The 17528-nt window shown below is 42.0% G+C and overlaps 1 protein-coding gene across 2 annotated transcripts; it reads left to right on the top strand.

Annotated features, from left to right (window-relative positions):
- The first annotated feature begins 168 nt into the window (after positions 1–168).
- LOC120061433 (glutathione hydrolase 7) lies at positions 169–12774 on the top strand. 2 transcript variants are annotated; one of them, XM_039011238.1, is made up of 15 exons: positions 169–393; positions 2400–2961; positions 3251–3477; positions 3622–3773; positions 3931–4048; positions 4323–4390; positions 5139–5212; positions 5320–5513; positions 6189–6276; positions 6425–6552; positions 8323–8411; positions 8603–8755; positions 9841–9958; positions 10204–10441; positions 10579–12774. In XM_039011238.1, exons 2-15 carry the CDS (start codon positions 2742–2744, stop codon positions 10752–10754), a joined length of 2043 nt encoding a protein of 680 aa, XP_038867166.1. In that variant the 5' UTR covers positions 169–393; positions 2400–2741; the 3' UTR covers positions 10755–12774. The 2 variants fall into 2 exon arrangements, with proteins under 2 accessions (XP_038867166.1, XP_038867165.1); XM_039011237.1 differs by lacking the exon at positions 169–393 and adding an exon at positions 1852–1956.
- The last annotated feature ends 4754 nt before the right edge of the window (positions 12775–17528 follow it).

The raw sequence follows: 17528 nt of genomic DNA, 5'->3' as shown, positions 1-17528 counted from the left end.
TTTCAATTTGTTAAAGAGAGCAAAAATGCTTACTACTGGTATTAAGGTAATTTTTTCAAGAGCCTTTGTCTTTACACTGTACCACTCAGAGGAGGGTATGTGGTGTTGATGTCTCTTAAAGAGATATTTGAATGTAGATCCGTGTCTTTACACAAGTATCTCTCCTGGACCTAGTTTGTGTCATATAGTGTAGTGGAAAGTGGCCCTAATTCTATTTCCTTGAGCTGCAGGGTGGTGTAGCCTATAAACAGAGAGAGGGAGAGGCGGTCTGTCCAACCTCAGGTTTCCAATCCTTTCAGTAATCTGCTACAGCACGCCCTAACCTACTGAAACTAGTTCTGCAACTTCAGTAAAGAGACAACACCACTTCCCCTTCCAGAAGCACAGTCTCAGGTAAATGCTAAACCAGATACCTATTTATGTTTTTTATGGGGTGTTGTAGGCTATATGTAAATATACCTACATGTTACGTTTTCAACGAGATCTGTGTTTGTTCACCGACTGTAAGATTCCAACAGTTTGATTGCAGGTGAGTCCTGCCGTCTCAAGGTGAGACCATATTGTATTTTAGGATCAACAACTGTAGGCTACCACATCTCATTGTGTGACCTGTAGGCTTACCTTCAGTGGTGACCATGTGACCATTCACTTTAGTTATGTCACTGATCTTACATATCACCGAAGATCATCTATTATATTGACAAGATAACTGAGTGACCGCTCATATTTAACAATGGAAATACATGTCCTCAAAGATGGAAGGCAGGAAGGATAAGGCGAGATCAGGTGGGACCATTCTAGCCAATGAGAGGGCAGGTAAGCGTGGTAACGATAGGCACAACTCTGATATAAAGTAGTATTTTTCGAAGTTGCCAAAATGCCATGTGCATCAATTTAGGCTATATCAGTACATTTGTAACAACCTAACCATCACAAAACTTCTATTCAATCAAATAAGCCTCACGTATCAAATGAGCAATTTCATTTTTGTTGACCAGATTCGACACTCAATAACCACATTTCCATCCAGTTTTTATGTGAGTAAAAAAATATATACTGTAGCCTATTAAAAAAAAAAAGACAGCTGTGATCGAAACAGGAAGTTACCGTACAATTTTATAAATGCAGACAGATAATTTGTTCGTTCGACATGCAGGAGATCTTTGGTAAAATTAATTATGTGAGAAATGATGGTGGAAATGCCATTAGGCTCAAATATTGATATAATAATCATCATGTAAAGCAGGGGCGCAACTTTCTCTAGGGACGGTTCTGAAATTGCATTTCTGTCCCCCCCGTTTTATCATTGGAATGTGATACAAAACGAGGCAACGGTGTGCTTCAGGACCAATGCGCATGCCTCCGAGCGGTGGGGTAGGCTGTTTAGAGTGTTTATCCTGCTGGATAATTAAAAAAATAATAATAATAATAAATGATGCCCCCCACTTCTTAAACGCAAGTTGCGCCTCTGATCACCTGCTCGAAAATGTGTCGCCAATTCAAATCACAATTTATTTGATTGGATGGAAACCTAACCTAAACCTAACTAGTGACCTCCACACAAAAATGCCTCACTCCATAGTCTTATTTTCGTGAACAGATTTTAGGCGAAGTAAACCCCTCTTGCTTCTTCCTCTCTGATATCACATATTAGGTGTAATGATTAGTCCAAACAGTTGCAACGTTTTGCAACAAAAACGAGAGTTTCTATTGGACGAGTTCAGGTAGTTCCCGCCCCGTTTCGTTCGCTTCCGTTTAATAAAACGTTTAGGAAACGTTTTGCAACAACGTTTGTATAACGTTTTTATATTGACTGCGTAATGAATACGCCCCTGCTCTCTATCTGGAGATGGCTACAGGAAAGCCCTAATGTTCTGCCTTCCTTCCATTATAAATTCTACAAGAACGTCCTATCTGAATTGGTTGATGCTTGAATACAGTTGTCTGTCTCAAATGGTAAGAATTTCACAATTTTGTTTTACTGCAAAGAATATTCCGTCGCAAAGGGGGGTAACCTTAGCGATGCGTCAATTTCTGGAAGCCAGCAGTGTAGGCTGTAGCCTATGTAGGTTGCATCTCGAAGCGTAGGCTGGAAAATCAACAAGGGGATAACAACAACCCTCTCAGGGAGCAGCTGACGCGATCAATTCTGACACATTTGATCTAATAACCACATTACGCGGGTTTTGTGGTTGTAGGCCTAGGTAGATATTTGCCGCATATAGCTGATGTTTCACGACCACTTTCACGGTGGAAGCATAGACTATTGGTAGCCTAATATTCATAGAGGGCTATGTATTTGGCCTACTGTTTTAATACTCAATCTATTAAGTTATGCATGTGGTGTTGGCTTTATTTTCAACTATGAATGATATTAGATGCGTTTAATCTTTCCACAGGTCTTGCGAATGGAATCGGATAGGCTATGAATAATTGCCGCATCACCTCCTAGACCTAGAGGGAGCCAGACAACAATGTTACGGATCAAGTGCAACATTGTTACAACGGACCAATAACAAGTGTATTATTGCAGACCAATAGCATAACTAATTGCAACATTTTAACACACCAGGCTTAGGCTACATGGCTATCTCGTGTGACGTCAAAAGGCAAAACTGAAGACAATTCACCCTGAAGTCTGCTGAACAACATCATCAGTGGATGCTGTAAGTCAACAAGAGAGAAGAGCTCAGGTTGCGCTGACTCCTCTATTCATTAGTTGTGTTAACTGGACCACCGCCATGTATAACCCTGCCAACGATGCCGTGGCCGGGTACTCCAGCGGCACCATGACAGAGAAAGACCCGAGCCAGGAGACGACCCTGGGAAGTGCCTACTCACCGGTGGACTACATGAGCATTACCAGCTTCCCCCGGTTACCCGAGGATGACGTGGTTTCCGGGGAAAACACTCTCAAATCACGCAAAGATGACGACAACTTCCTTAGCGAGCAAGACACGGGTAAGAGACCGGTGGAGACATAGCAGACAATAAGGTGGTGATTAACCAAAACATCAGTCATAAGGTCTACATAACACTGTCATAGCAGTGACATCTCCTTTACCTCCCTTGTCTGCCAGACAGTCATGTATGATGTTCAATATGTTGTTGTACTCAGAGCCATATACAGTATTTAGATATAAATAATGGGTCTGGTTGTACTTATTCTGGGAACTGCTGCCTGCCTATTGCCCTTCATGCCCATTAAACGCTTCCTGAATTGCATTGACCTCTGACCTCAATGTTCCAGACCCAGACCTGTTTCTGAAGTCAGCCCGTCTGCAGCGTCTCCCGTCCTCCGCCTCTGACCTGGCCAGCCATGACATCACACCCCTGCGGGAGACCACCAGAGACCCCTTAGCGGAGGGCTGTGCCTGCCAGAGAGATGGCCTCACTGTCATCATCACAGCCTGCCTCACCTTTGCCACAGGAGTCACTATTGCTCTCATCATGCAGATCTACTTCGGAGACCCACAGGTGTGTGTGTGTCTGCCTTCCGCCCATCTTCCTCTCTTTACCCTCTACCTATCTCTCTGTCTCTCCATCCTCTCCCTTCCTCTCTCCACCCTCATTCCCTCCCCCAATCTAAGTAAATTCCCTCTCCTCTTCCCTGTGTGTCAGATCTTTAACCAGGGGGCAGTGGTGACTGACGTGGCCCAGTGTACATCTCTGGGCTTCGAGGCCCTGGAGAAGCAAGGCTCCAGTGTGGATGCTGCCATCGCTGCTGCTCTCTGTCTGGGCATCATACACCCACACACCTCCGGCATCGGCGGGTGAGTCTTCACACGTCACACCAGCAGATCATCACCAGCAATAGATAGTCAATAGGATTAGGTGGATCCAAATCAAAGTGTGAGTTATGTCCCTTAGATCTGCAAGAAGAGGATGTGCTTATTGCTGTTGAACAACACTGGTCTTTGTTATTTGCAGTGGAGGCGTGATGCTAGTGCATGACATCCGTAGGAACGAGAGCAGGGTCATAGACTTCAGTGAGACAGCGCCCTCTGCCATCCTGGAGGACATGTTACAGACCAACCTGGAGCTCAAGGTAAGAGCCTCATCATAACCTCAGGCCGAGCTTGAGAGCATCAAAACCGTAATGTATCATGGGTATATTGTGACTGACATGTCTGTTCTACAAAACAATATTGAGTCGTTACTTATGATGCAAGGTGATTTGTAGATCAGTCAGTCGGCAGTCGCCTGCAATCTTTATGATGCTCTCGAACACGGCCTTAGTCGACAGCTAAAGGTCAAGTGTTGTGTCGGCCTGGAGTTCTGGTATTTGTAGTCACGGGAAATGTTCACTATCTCTGTTCCAGCCTGGCCTGATGGTTGGAGTTCCGGGCATGCTCAGTGGGATGCACCAGGCCCACCAGCTTTACGGAAGGTAAAGTGAAGTCTCCATGGCTTTTTATCACTGATGAAGTCTCTTTGTCTTAGAGCATTGAAGCTCACTAGCCCCAGTTAAATTCCACAAGGTTTAATAGGCTCTGGAGGTCTGCTTGCTCCAGTTTAGCGCACACAGACAGTCCCAAGCCTTTGAATGGGTTTATCAGGAGTAGAGTGTTATTCTCTGTATCAGCCTTGTACAAGGGGACTATTAGTCCATCTCCTGTACAGTGGAGCTATAATTACTCCAGTGATACATGGTCATTATCGTGGCTCAGTTGGAGGAGTGGGGTGCAGCGTTGAACAAAGCTGTGGGTTTGATTACAATGTTGTCTACATACACTAAATATAGCTATGCACAGATGTTGGATCTTAATTTGATCACTCTTTTTTTTGCTGATAATTTTTTTGCACTGCAGGAAATGCAAACTTATAGTCTATTTGAGTCTTAAAAACACTTCTAAAGTTTGTAATTTCCACTTTGAAATTTCAGAGTTGATTTGTCCTAGCGAAAAATTAATCACCCGCTACAAAAATGTCCATTTAATTATCATTCACATAATAATTAATATTTCTTGTTGCTGCAGAATCATTTTTCTGCTGTAACAAAATGGCTCAAATTAAGATCCTACCTCTGTAAGTGGCTTTGGATACAAATGTCTGTTAAACCATATTTGATTACAGATTTAGGACATAAAATGTAATGATAACACAATCCAAACGGATATTTTTGAATTTTTTCCCAGAATGCCTTGGAAGGATGTAGTCACCATGGCAGCAGATGTGGCCAGAAGTGGTTTCAATGTTACACATGACCTGGGTAAACATGAGGAATTGATATTATGCTAAACATATTATGCATCGGTGCTCCTTAGATCAGTGTCTAGGGGCAACTTCATCCTACTCTGTATCCCCCCTTCTCTCTAGCTGAGGCCCTGGCCAAGGTAAAGGACAAGAATGTGTCGGAGGCTTTCCGTGCCCTGTTTCTCCCCAATGGTCAGCCTCCCCTCTCCGGCCTGTTCTCCCGACGACCCGACCTGGCCGCCATCTTGGACGCTTTGGCAGCCAATGGGATTGCAGAGTTCTACAGTGGAAACCTGACCCAGGAAATGGCAGCTGCAGTAAGGAGCGCATCTGTCTCCCGGCCGTCAGCCTCTGGCATTGTATAAGCACTCATAAATACTGTATTGGCTCCACTTTAAAAGATATGCTCTGGGTAGACGTAGCACTTAGGGACATCTCTATGATCAGCTTACCTTCTCTAAATCCTAACCTTAACCATTAGGAGGGGAAAGCGTAACACTGTCCTTGGATCAGTGTATAGGGGTAACTTCATCCTGCTCCAAAAGATACTGCTTCTCGTGACGTCACTTGGTTATTCCTTATTTATAGGGATCTAGTCAACTTTATTCCATCAGCACAACTCTTGCCAGAATGGAAAGGTATTATCATGTGTTTCATGTATTTAAGCGATAAGGCCCAAGGGGGTGTGGTATATGACCAATATACCACGTCTAAGGGCTGTACTTAAGCACGATGCAACGCGGAGTACGTGAAAACAGCCCTAAGCCATGGTATTTTGGCCATATACCACAACCCCCTGATGTGCCTTATTGCTATTATAAGGTGATTATCAACGTAATTAGAGCAGTACAAATAAATGAGAGCAGTAAAAATAAATGTTTTGTCATACCCTTGGTATACGGTCTGATATACCACGGCTGTCAGACAATCATCATTCAAGGCTTGAACCACCCAGTTTATAATGAGGTTTTTAATCATGTATTTTCTAACAGGTGCAAGCCAGAGGAGGAGTTCTCTCTGAGGAGGACTTTGGGAACTACACCACCATCCTACAGCAGCCAGCCGAGAGTTTCTATCAGGGTAAATATAGGGTTCCCTTTGAACAAATATCTTTTCACGATTATATTGTGATGATGCATCCTCGCTCCCAATTCTTGCCAGATGTGATATTTGAACCTGCAACCTTGTGGCTAAATGCATCCATTTCTCTGTTGTTGATGTTGTGTAGGGCACCATGTGATGGCAGCCCCAGCCCCCAGTGCAGGAGCAGCTCTGATCACAGCTCTGAACATTCTGGAAGGCTACAACATCACCAGCCAGGTCCCGCGCAACAGCACCTACCACTGGATTGCTGAGGTACTGCGCCCTATTTCATTTACATGACTTATGAAAATACTTGGGTGTCAACCTGATCATTGAGTTAATCAGTAATGGTTGATGATTACTACATGCATCCCATAGTAAATGTTAACCCTGTATACTGTGGTGTCTACAGCATGTACAGTCGTGGCCAAAAGTTTTGAGAATGACAAATATTAATTTTCACAAAGTCTGCTGCCTCAGTTTGTATGATGGCAATTTGCATATACTCCAGAATGTTGTGAAGAGTCATCAGATGAATTGCAATTAATTGCAAAGTCCCTATTTGCCATGCATATGAACTGAATCCCCAAAAAACATTTCCACTGCATTTCAGCCCTGCCACAAAAAGACCAGCTGACATCATGTCAGTGATTCTCTCAGTAACACAGGTGTGAGTGTTGACGAGGACAAGGCTGGAGATCACTCTGTCATTCTGATTGAGTTTTGAATAACACACTGGAAGCATTCAAAGGAGGGTGGTGCTTGGAATCATTGTTCTTCCTCTGTCAAATATGGTTAAATGCAAGGAAACACGTGCCGTCATCATTGCTTTGGATAAAAAGGGCTTCACAGGCAAGGATATTGCCGCCAGTAAGATTGCATCTAAATCAACCATTTATCGGATCATCAAGAACTTCAAGGAGAGCGGTTCAATTGTTGTGAAGAAGGCTTCAGGGCGCCCAAGAAAGTCCAGCAAGCGCCAGGACCGTCTCCTAAAGTTGATTCAGCTGCGGCATCGGGGCACCACCAGTACAGAGCTTGCTCAGGAATGGCAGCAGGCAGGTGTGAGTGCATCTGCACACACAGTGAGTCGAAGACTTTTGGAGGATGGCCTGGTGTCAAGAAGGGCAGCAAAGAAGCCACTTCTCTCCAGGAAAAACATCAGGGACAGACTGATATTCTGCAAAGGGTACAGGGATTGGACTGCTGAGGACTGGGGTAAAGTCATTTTCTCTGATGAATCCCCTTTCCGATTGTTTGGGGCATCCAGAAAAAAGCTTGTCCGGAGAAGACAAGGTGAGCACTACCATCAGTCCTGTGTCATGCAAACAGTAAAGCATCCTGAGACCATTCATGTGTGGGGTTGCTTCTCAGCCAAGGGAGTGGGCTCACTCACAATTTTGCCTAAGAACACAGCCATGAATAAAGAATGGTACCAACACATCCTCCGAGAGCAACTTCTCCCAACCATCCAGGAACAGTTTGGTGACGAACAATGCCTTTTTTAGCATGATGGAGCACCTTGCAATAAGGCAAAAGTGATAACTAAGTGGCTCGGGAACAAAACATTGATATTTTGGGTCCATGGCCAGGAAACTCCCCAGACCTTAATCACATTAAGAACTTGTGGTCAATCCTCAAGAGACGGGTGGACAAACAAAAACCCACAAATTCTGACAAACTCCAAGCATTGATTATGCAAGAATGGGCTGCCATCAGTCAGGATGTGGCCCTGAAGTTAATTGACAGCATGCCAGGGCGGATTGCAGAGGTCTTGAAAGAGAAGGGTCAACACTGCAAATATTGACTCTTTGCATCAACTTCATGTAATTGTCAATAAAAGCCTTTGACACTTATGAAATGCTTGTAATTATACTTCACTATTCCATAGTAACATCTGCCAAAAATATCTAAAGACACTGAAGCAGCAAACTTTTTGGAAATGAATATTTGTGTCATTCTCAAAACTTTTGGCCACGACTGTACTGTATCTGTAAAGCACAGATACTTCTGTAATTTTCACTTACTAATGTCTCTGTCCAGTCTCTGAAGATTGCTGTGGCCCTGGCCAGTGGGCTGGGAGACCCTATGTATGACTCTTCCATCTCAGACATGGTCACACAGATGCTCAGGTAGGTTCTTCTTGATCAACACATTACATCATCAGACACTTTGATCAAACAAAATAAGAAGATGATTGAGACATGAATCACCGTGAAGCGTGAACATCAGACCCGTGTGATGTTTTGAACCATCATAAAGCTGGCTAACTTGTTGATTCCTTGACCGCCCCCCCCCTGTTGTGCTACCTGTGGTCCTTCAGTAAGTCCCAGGCAGTGCTGCTCCGCCAGATGATCAATGATTCCCAGGCGTTTCCCCCGGGTCACTACATGCCCTCGTACGCCCTGGAGGAGGGCGCCGTGGCCAGTCAGGTCATGGTTATGGGGCCTGACGACTTCATTGTCTCCGTCATGAGGTACACCAAGAAACATGCTAGCAGATACCATAGACTTCCAGTCATTGTGCCAATGCTAGTTAGCGTTGGCTCTCGAAACTACCTCTAACTTCCTTCATACTGCACACAGAGACATAAAAATGGTATCCATGAGTTCATCTGACTCTGGGGAAGCAGATAGATGGCATCATTGCCAAAAAAAATCATTGCCAAAATCCCAAAGTATCCCTTTAACCTCAGAGACATTATTAATCAAAAATGTTTGTTCCAATCTCCTATTGAGTTAATAATCCTGGACTTTGAAGGTTTGTGCAATGGAGTAAAGTACTTAAGTAAAATACATTAAAGTACCACTTAAGTAGTTTTTTTTGGTATCTGTACTTTACTTTACAATTTCTATTTTTGACAACTTTTACTCCACTACATTCCTAAAGAAAATAATGTACTTTTTACTCCATGCATTTTCCCTGACTTCCAAAAGTACTCGTTACATTTTGAATGCTTAGCAGGACATGTCTAATGACATCCCTGGTCATCCCTACTGCCCCTGATCTGGCAGACTCACTTAACACAAATGCTTAGTTTGTAAATGATGTCTGAGTGTTAAAGTGTGCCCCTGGCTTTCCGTAAATTAAAAAAACAAGAAAACCGTGCCGTCTGGTTTGCTTAATATAAAGAATTTGAGATGATTTATACTTTTACTTTTGATACTTAAGTATATTTTAGTGGTTACATGTACTTGTAATACTTAAATACATTTAAAACCAGATACTTTTAGACTTTTACTCAAGTAGTATTTTACTGTGTGACTCACTTTTACTTGAGTCATTTTCTATTAAGGTATCTTTACTTTTACTCAAGTATGAGATTTGGGTATTTTTTCCACCATTGGGTTTGAGTCAAGTTGCTTATGTGTAACTCAGGTTAGGATGCGGTCCAATATCGGCCAAATAGTCATGATTGTTTTCAGATGCTGGGTGCTTTGTTCAGAAAAAGAGGACTGTGTAATATGTTTGATCTATTACTGTAAATGTTATTGCAGTTGTTGACTATACATATTTGATGATTGTAAGACGGTTGGTGTTATCTCTGCAATCTCCCTTTAGCTCCCTGAACCGTCCGTTTGGCAGTAGGATAGTGACACCGTCTGGGATCCTGTTGAACAGCCAGATCCTGGACTTCTCATGGTCCAACAAGACCCAGACCTCTCAGCCTCCGAACCCGGTACCACTGCCTGTCACATAATGGACTGGTTTTATCTTTGACTTGGATTTAATCAATCAAAACCAGGGTTTCCCAAGCTCGGTCCTGCCCCCCTCATGATGGGTTGGTTATTTGAATCAGCTGTGTAGTGCTAGGGCAAAAAACAAAACGTGCTCCCAGGCCAGGACCGAGTTTGGGAAACCCTGATCTAAACCACCAGTTATTGGGCATATGAATAACCCTCTCTCTGCTGTCTCTGTCTGCAGCATAATGTCATCCAGCCTGGTAAGAGGCCCCTGTCCTTCCTGGTGCCCACGGCAGTGAGGCCTCGCCTGGGTTTGTGTGGCACGTACGTGGCCCTGGGATCCTCCAACGGGGACCGGGCCCTCAGTGGCATCACCCAGGTGTTGATGAACGTCTTGTCCTCTCGTAAAAACCTGAGTGACAGTTTGGCATATGGTAGACTCCACCCACAGTTGCAACCCGACACTCTCTTGGTGGACTGTGAGTATGGCCTTCAGAAATAGTTTCTAACTTTGTCTCTGTTTCATCCACAAATAATCACATTCATGTACTGTATGTCTAAACACTAAACTTGTTTTTCATCTTTATTCCTTCCCTCACTTCTTTCCCTCTTTCAGCTGAGTTCCTGGAGGAGGATGTGGAGATGCTGCAGTTCAAAGGTCACCAGGTGCAGAGGGTAGACGTCCTCTCATTGGTGGAGGGCACCAGGAGGACCAATGACCTCATCATTGGGGTGAAGGACCCGCGTAGTGCGGACGCCTCAGCCCTCACCATGTCCATGAACATGCCCTAGCCTTTCTTTACGCCAGGGTTGGGTGAGTGACAGGAGGGGGTGTAGGGGTGAGGGATACAAAAGGGAAACAGAGGGTTTTGAGGAGTATGAAGGACAAATGTCTATATATGATGCCAGTATTTTGGAGGAAAATGATGCTCGAAAGGGCTGATATTCCACCAAAGGGCTGATATTCCCAAAGGGACTGATAAAAACAGGATTATTATGGACAGGTATGAAGGAGGGATACTAAGGGATATTAAGAAGAGGAGTAGAGGTGCAGGAAATGGAGGGGCGTGGAGCAGTCTTTGGTTGTTCTGGAGAAATGTGTAATGAGTCTCTGAAATGGGTTATACCCTCCTACTCACACGGGGTGTAGCATGCTGTGTGTTTTCGGTTGTCTTTTGCCAGGCACATTTCACTGTAAATCCACTGGGATATGGCTATGCTCACACACACTGAGAGGACGGAAACTGAAATGGCTCCTTCCACCACACACGCACGCACGCACGCACGCACGCACGCACGCACGCACGCACGCACGCACGCACACACACACACACACACACACACACACACACACACACACACACACACACACACACACATTCCTACATACGCACGCATTCATTCCTTTGCACACATAACACACACAGATGGCATGCTTACGTCTAGATTCTCCTCAGTGGCCCATTTAACTTAGCTGAGCATCCCCTCCCCTGCCTGTCGTTATACTTCCACTCATTCAAAATGCCGGCGAATGCCAGTGCATATAAAATCATATGGGTTTGATCTGCTCAGTTCCATTATCTTCCCTTGTGAACACTCAGGAGTTGGCTAGTCACATATTGACACACCTTGATTTATGCTTAGACCACCTGTTTACTGTGTGTGCATTTGTATGGGCAGTGAGTCAGTGACTGAGTCAGTGACTGTCCTTAATCGGATTCTTGTGGCTTGAGTCTAAAGGTGTAGTAGCTTGTAGATATCTAACCTGTTACGAACAATCACTAGGTTACTAGATGCCATTTTGTAAAGAATAGAGATCATATTCTTATCTCAAAAAGAGAGTGGACACCGCACACTACTCTTCACGTGAATGTCGTCCGTCCTCACTTCAATATTGAATGTTATTTATTGCTAGTACTACTGGGTTTAAATAATGTTGTATTATTATTTAAGGTGATCTGGGGTAATGACTGGAAAGGGAGTAGTTTGAAAGCTTATTGCAAACATTTTTCAGAAAGGATATTTTTAGAATGAATGGTCAGAGTGACCAGGTTATGAACAATTGCTCGTACAATGGTTTTTGTCTATTTATATTAGCATATTTTGCTTATAATTTGTCATTTGCACAGATGTTTTCAGTTGAGACAACACTTGCGCTATCTGATTTACTTTTTAATATATTGAATGATTATTGTATTTTAGTGAAACAGTAGATGTTAGTCTTTGTGCCCATATTGCTGTGTCAATGGGCTATTTATTATAGCACGTATGAAAAGACTCTCCCTTTGTATTCCAAAATGCTACCACAGGCCAATTCTTATCCATAGCCTAACTGACCATTGTGCTAATACCTCAATAGATGTGGCTGTTTTCAATCTAATTTCAAAATGCCAATAACCATGATAAAACACTGCTTGGTTACATAAGTAATCATTGATGCCATTATGAAGCATTAAATAAATGCATATTTTATTTTCTCATTTGTTGAGCAATGACTGGCCTATACATGGGCTCTGTTTTATGTGATGCTATTTGCCTTTCCTTCTCCTTTGTCTTAAATTTTAACGTCCACTTGTTTGCACAGTAACAAGGTTGTTTGTATACGCTACGCATTATGTACTTTGTATTGAAAAGTAAGAATTCACACTGGAAGAAACACTGTATAGGAGGGCCCAGTTATGGAATAAATATGTTTACACAGATATGTGTATATAAGGATGAAGTTACTGTTACTATGTTTTTGAAATGAATTATATTTTTAGACATACGGAACTGTCATTAAATGTATTATTATCAAAATATAAACTATAAAGGTAATCAAATGGGTGTGTCAATATCACGTTTTAAACATGTGGTGCAAATTATTTAAAACTTCTAACAAATGTGAGAAGTCATAAGCTAGGAACCCAGTGAAAATCTTTTAAGTTCAGGATTTATTTGTCACGTGCACAAGTACAGTGAAATGCTTAACTTGCAAGCCCTACACAAAAGTTTAGAATTCAATATAAAAAAAAGTATAAGTAATAAGAAAACAAAAAACACAAAATAAGATAGGAAGCTATACCGAACAAAAATATAAATGCAACATGCAACAATTTCAATGATTTTACTGAGTTACAGTTCATATAAGGAAATCATTCAATTGAAATAAATGTATTAAGCCCTAATCTATGGATTTCACATGACTGGGCAGGGGCGCAGCTATGGGTGTGCCTGGGAGGGAATAGGGCCGCCAACTTGGGAGCCAGGCCCAGCCAATCAGAATGAGTTTTTCCACACAAAAAGGCTTCATTACAGACATAAATATTCCTCAGTTTCCTCAGCTGTCCGGGTGGCAGGTTTCAGACGATCCTGCAGATAAAGAATCCGGATGTGGAGGTCCTGAGCTGGCGTGGTTACACGTGGTTTGCCGTTGTGAGGCCGGTTGAATGTGCTGCCAAATTCTCTGAAGCGATGTAGGCTGCTTATGGTAGAGAAATGAACATTCAAATCTCTGGCAACAGCTCTGGTGGACAATTTCATGCTCCTTCAAATCTTGAGACATCTGTAGCATTGTTGTGTGACAAACCTGGCCATTTTAGTGGCATTTTATTGTCTCCAGCACAAGGTGTACCTGTGTAACGATCATGCTGTTTAATCCGCTTCTTGATATGCCACATCTGTCAGGTGGATAGATTATCTTGGCAAAGGAGAAACGCTCACTAACAGGGATGTCAACACACAGATTTTTATGCGTATGGAACATTTCTGTGATCTTTTATTTCAGCTCATGAAACATGGGACCAACACTTTACATGCTGCGTTTATATTTTTGTTCAGTATACATGACCGGTCAAAAGTTTTAGAACACCTACTCATTCAAAGGTTTTTATTTTATTTTTTACTATTTTCTACATTGTAGAATAATAGTGAAGACATCAACTATGAAGTAACACATGGAATGTACTCACCAAAAAAGTGTTAAACAAATAAATATATATTTGAGATTCTTCAAATAGCCACCCTTTGCCTTGATGACAGGTTTGCACACTCTTGGCATTCTCTCAACCAGCTTCACCTGGAATGCTTTTCCAACAGTCTTGAAGGAGTTCCCACATATGCTGAGACCTTGTTGGCTGCTTTTCCTTCACTCTGCGGTCCGACTCATCCCAAACCATCTCAATTTGGTTGAGGTCGGGGGATTGTGGAGGCCAGGTCATCTGATGCAGCACTCCATCACTCTCCTTCTTGGTAAAATAGCCCTTACACAGCCTGGAGGTGTGTTGGGTCATTGTCCTGTTGAAAAACAAATGATAGTACCACTAAGCCCAAACCAGATTGGATGGCGTTTTGCTGCAGAATCCTGTGGTAGCCATGCTGGTTAAGTGTGCCTTGAAATCTAAATAAATCACAGACAGTGTCACCAGCAAAGCACCATCACACATCCTCCTCCATACTTTACGGTGGGAACCACACATGCAGAGGTCATCCGTTCACCCACACCGCGTCTCACAAAGATACGGGATTGGAACCAAAAATCTCCAATTTGGACACCAGACCAAAGGACAGATTTGCACCAGTCTAATGTCCATTGCTTGTGTTTCTTGGCCCAAGCAAGTCTCTTTTTATTATTTGTGTCCTTTAGTAGTGGTTTCTTTGCAGCAATTCAAACATGAAGGCCTGATTCACACAGTCTCCTCTGAACAGTTGATGTTGAGATGTGTCTGTTTCTTGAACTCTGTGAAGCATTTATTTGGGCTGCGATTTCTGAGGCTGGTAACTCTAAAAAACGTATCCTCTGCAGCAGAGGTAACTCTGGGTCTTCCATTCCTGTGGCTGTCCTCATGAGAGCCAGTTTCATCATAGCACTTGATGGTTTTTGCAACTGCACTTGAAGAAACTTTCAAAGTTCTTGAAATGTTCCGTATTGACTGACCTTCATGTCTTAAAGTAATGATGGACTGTCGTTTCTCTTTGCTTATTTGAGCTGTTCTTGCCATAATATGGACTTGGTCTTTTACCAAATAGGGCTATCTTCTGTATACCACCTCTACCTTGACACAACACAACTGATTGTCTCAAACGCATTAAGAAGGAAAGAAATTCCACAAATGTACTTTTAACAAGGCACACCTGTTAATTGAAATGCATTCCAGGTTACCTCATGAAGCTGGTTGAGAGAATGCCAAGAGTGTGCAAGGCTGTCATCAAGGCAAATGGTGGTTACTTTGAAGAATCTCAAATATAAAATATATTTTGATTTGTTTAACACTTTTTTGTGTTACTACATGATTCCATATGTGTTATTTCATAGTTTTGATGTCTTCACTATTATTCTACTATGTGGAAAATAGTAAAAATAAAGAAAAACCCTGGAATGAGTAGGTGTGTCCAACCTTTGACTGGTACTGTACATGTATGGAGGGATTAGAAGAAAGTGACTGGTAGCAGGATTAATAATGATAATAATAAACAGTATGGCAGCAACATAAGTGGTGGGTGTTTATGTAAGTGTGTGGGTCTTATAGTGTGAGTGTGCATGTGTCAGTGTAGGTGTGATAGATGGATATACATGTCAACATGGCTTAAAAGTGACTGGTATCAGGAATATATAAATACTTATGGTAATGTATTAATGGTAATATGTACATATAAACAGGAGTAATAGTGACCAGTAGCAGGAGAAATACTGTAGATGTATACTAATTGTAATGGCAATCAATCAATGAACACTAGCGTAGTGGTAGTAATAAATCTAGCTAATCAATAATCATTTTAGCAGCAGTGTAGATGTGAAGGGGAGCTGTTAGCCATTTAACAGTCTTATGGCAAGGGGATAGAAGCTGTTTATGACTGCTGGTGTGAGAGGACCATGATAGGTCCTCAGTGATGTGGACACCGAGGAACTTGAAGCTCATGGCCCTCTCCACTGCCTGCAGCCCCGTCGATGTAAACACTTGCTTACATCTACTGTATTTATTGCTTGACAAGATTATTAGTGTGTAAGCAAAATAAGGCCAAGTAGTGTCCCTATAATAAATCCATAATAAATAGTAAAATCACAGAGTATTTAAATTGTCTTTGGTAAAAGTTTCTCCTCCATCGACCTCAGCCTAGCATTTCACTTATTGGTTGTGATTTTTACTTATTTAAACCCCTTTCAGCCAATCGAGTTAACTGTCATTAGAATAAATTGTACTGAAGATTATCTATTATATTGACAAGTAAGTCAATTGACCGCTTCTAACAATGGAAATGCATGTCCTCAAAGATGGACATGTACTCTACATCTGCATCTACATCTACATCTGCGTTGTTGCTGTTTGGGCTTTTAGGCTGGGTTTCTGTATAGCACTTTGTGACATCGGCTGATGTAAAAAGGGCTTTATAAATACATTTGATTGATTGATGGAAGGCAAGCGGGAGAAGGCAAGATCAGGTGGGGCCATTCTAGCCAATGAGAGGGCAGATACGCGCATGAACTACTAGGACAACTCCAAAAACATATTTTTTTCAAAGTTGCTGAAATGCACTTATATCATTGCATTGGTAAGAACATAACCATTATGGAACTTATATTTGATCAAATAAGCTTTACTCATAAAAATATGAATTACAATACTAGAATAGACATGAACCTTCTTATGATGGGATAAAGGTAATCCATTTTGGTCAACCATGGTTTGCAGTGCTGTGATAAGATCAGAGTAAAATATAGAATTTGAAGAATGTATCTGCACTGTATGTTTATTAGCTAGCTAGCCAGAGAGTTTTAGAGGAATTATTCCATATATTTTTCTAATTAACTGGCAACATTCAAATATACCAACATTCCATTCAAACATTGTAGTCAATCCACAGCCATACACTGGCTGAAATCTGTTGATGATAGGATTTAGACAAGTTGTAAGTGCAGCAAGTACTAATATTGCGTCATATAATAGAACTCACAGCTTTCCAAGTAAACAACCATTTTGAAATGTATTGTCTGTTTACGTATAGTTTAAGGGATATGTATACATACAGTTGGTATAAGCCCCCTATAAACTGTATTTATGATTATATGACAATATTTTCGATTGACAAAAATTCTGATACACAATTTCTGTAATATCACATGCCTTACTTTTATTTTCCTGCATAATTAAAATCAGGATTATGCCTCTACTGCCATAAATTACAATTAGACTGATTTGGATTTCTCCCTGACCAATATCGCTGCCATTTTCAGTCCATGCTGAACTTTGAGGGATTTATGACATATCCTATTAAATTACTAGAGGGGCTCTTTATGGCCTCACGTATGAAAAAAAAAATGAAAAAAATTGGTTCGACACTGATTGACCTCCATACAAAAATACCTCACTTTGTGGTTATTATTTTCATGGACAGATTTTGAGCGGAGTAAACTCTCTAGTTTCGCCTTTTCCTCTCTTGATGGTACCAACTCCAACTACGCAAACACCACCGCAAATAGCGTATTTTAGTAAGATAATGGTCCAGTCAAAAAACAGCATCGACAGTCCGTGGGTCGTACGCTACGTTTTAAACGCAGAATGTATTCACAAAGAATTACGACGTAGGTAT

Source organism: Salvelinus namaycush, chromosome 16 (genome assembly GCF_016432855.1).
Source record: "Salvelinus namaycush isolate Seneca chromosome 16, SaNama_1.0, whole genome shotgun sequence".
NCBI lineage: Eukaryota > Metazoa > Chordata > Actinopteri > Salmoniformes > Salmonidae > Salvelinus > Salvelinus namaycush.
This window is presented reverse-complemented; position numbering and strand designations above follow the sequence as displayed.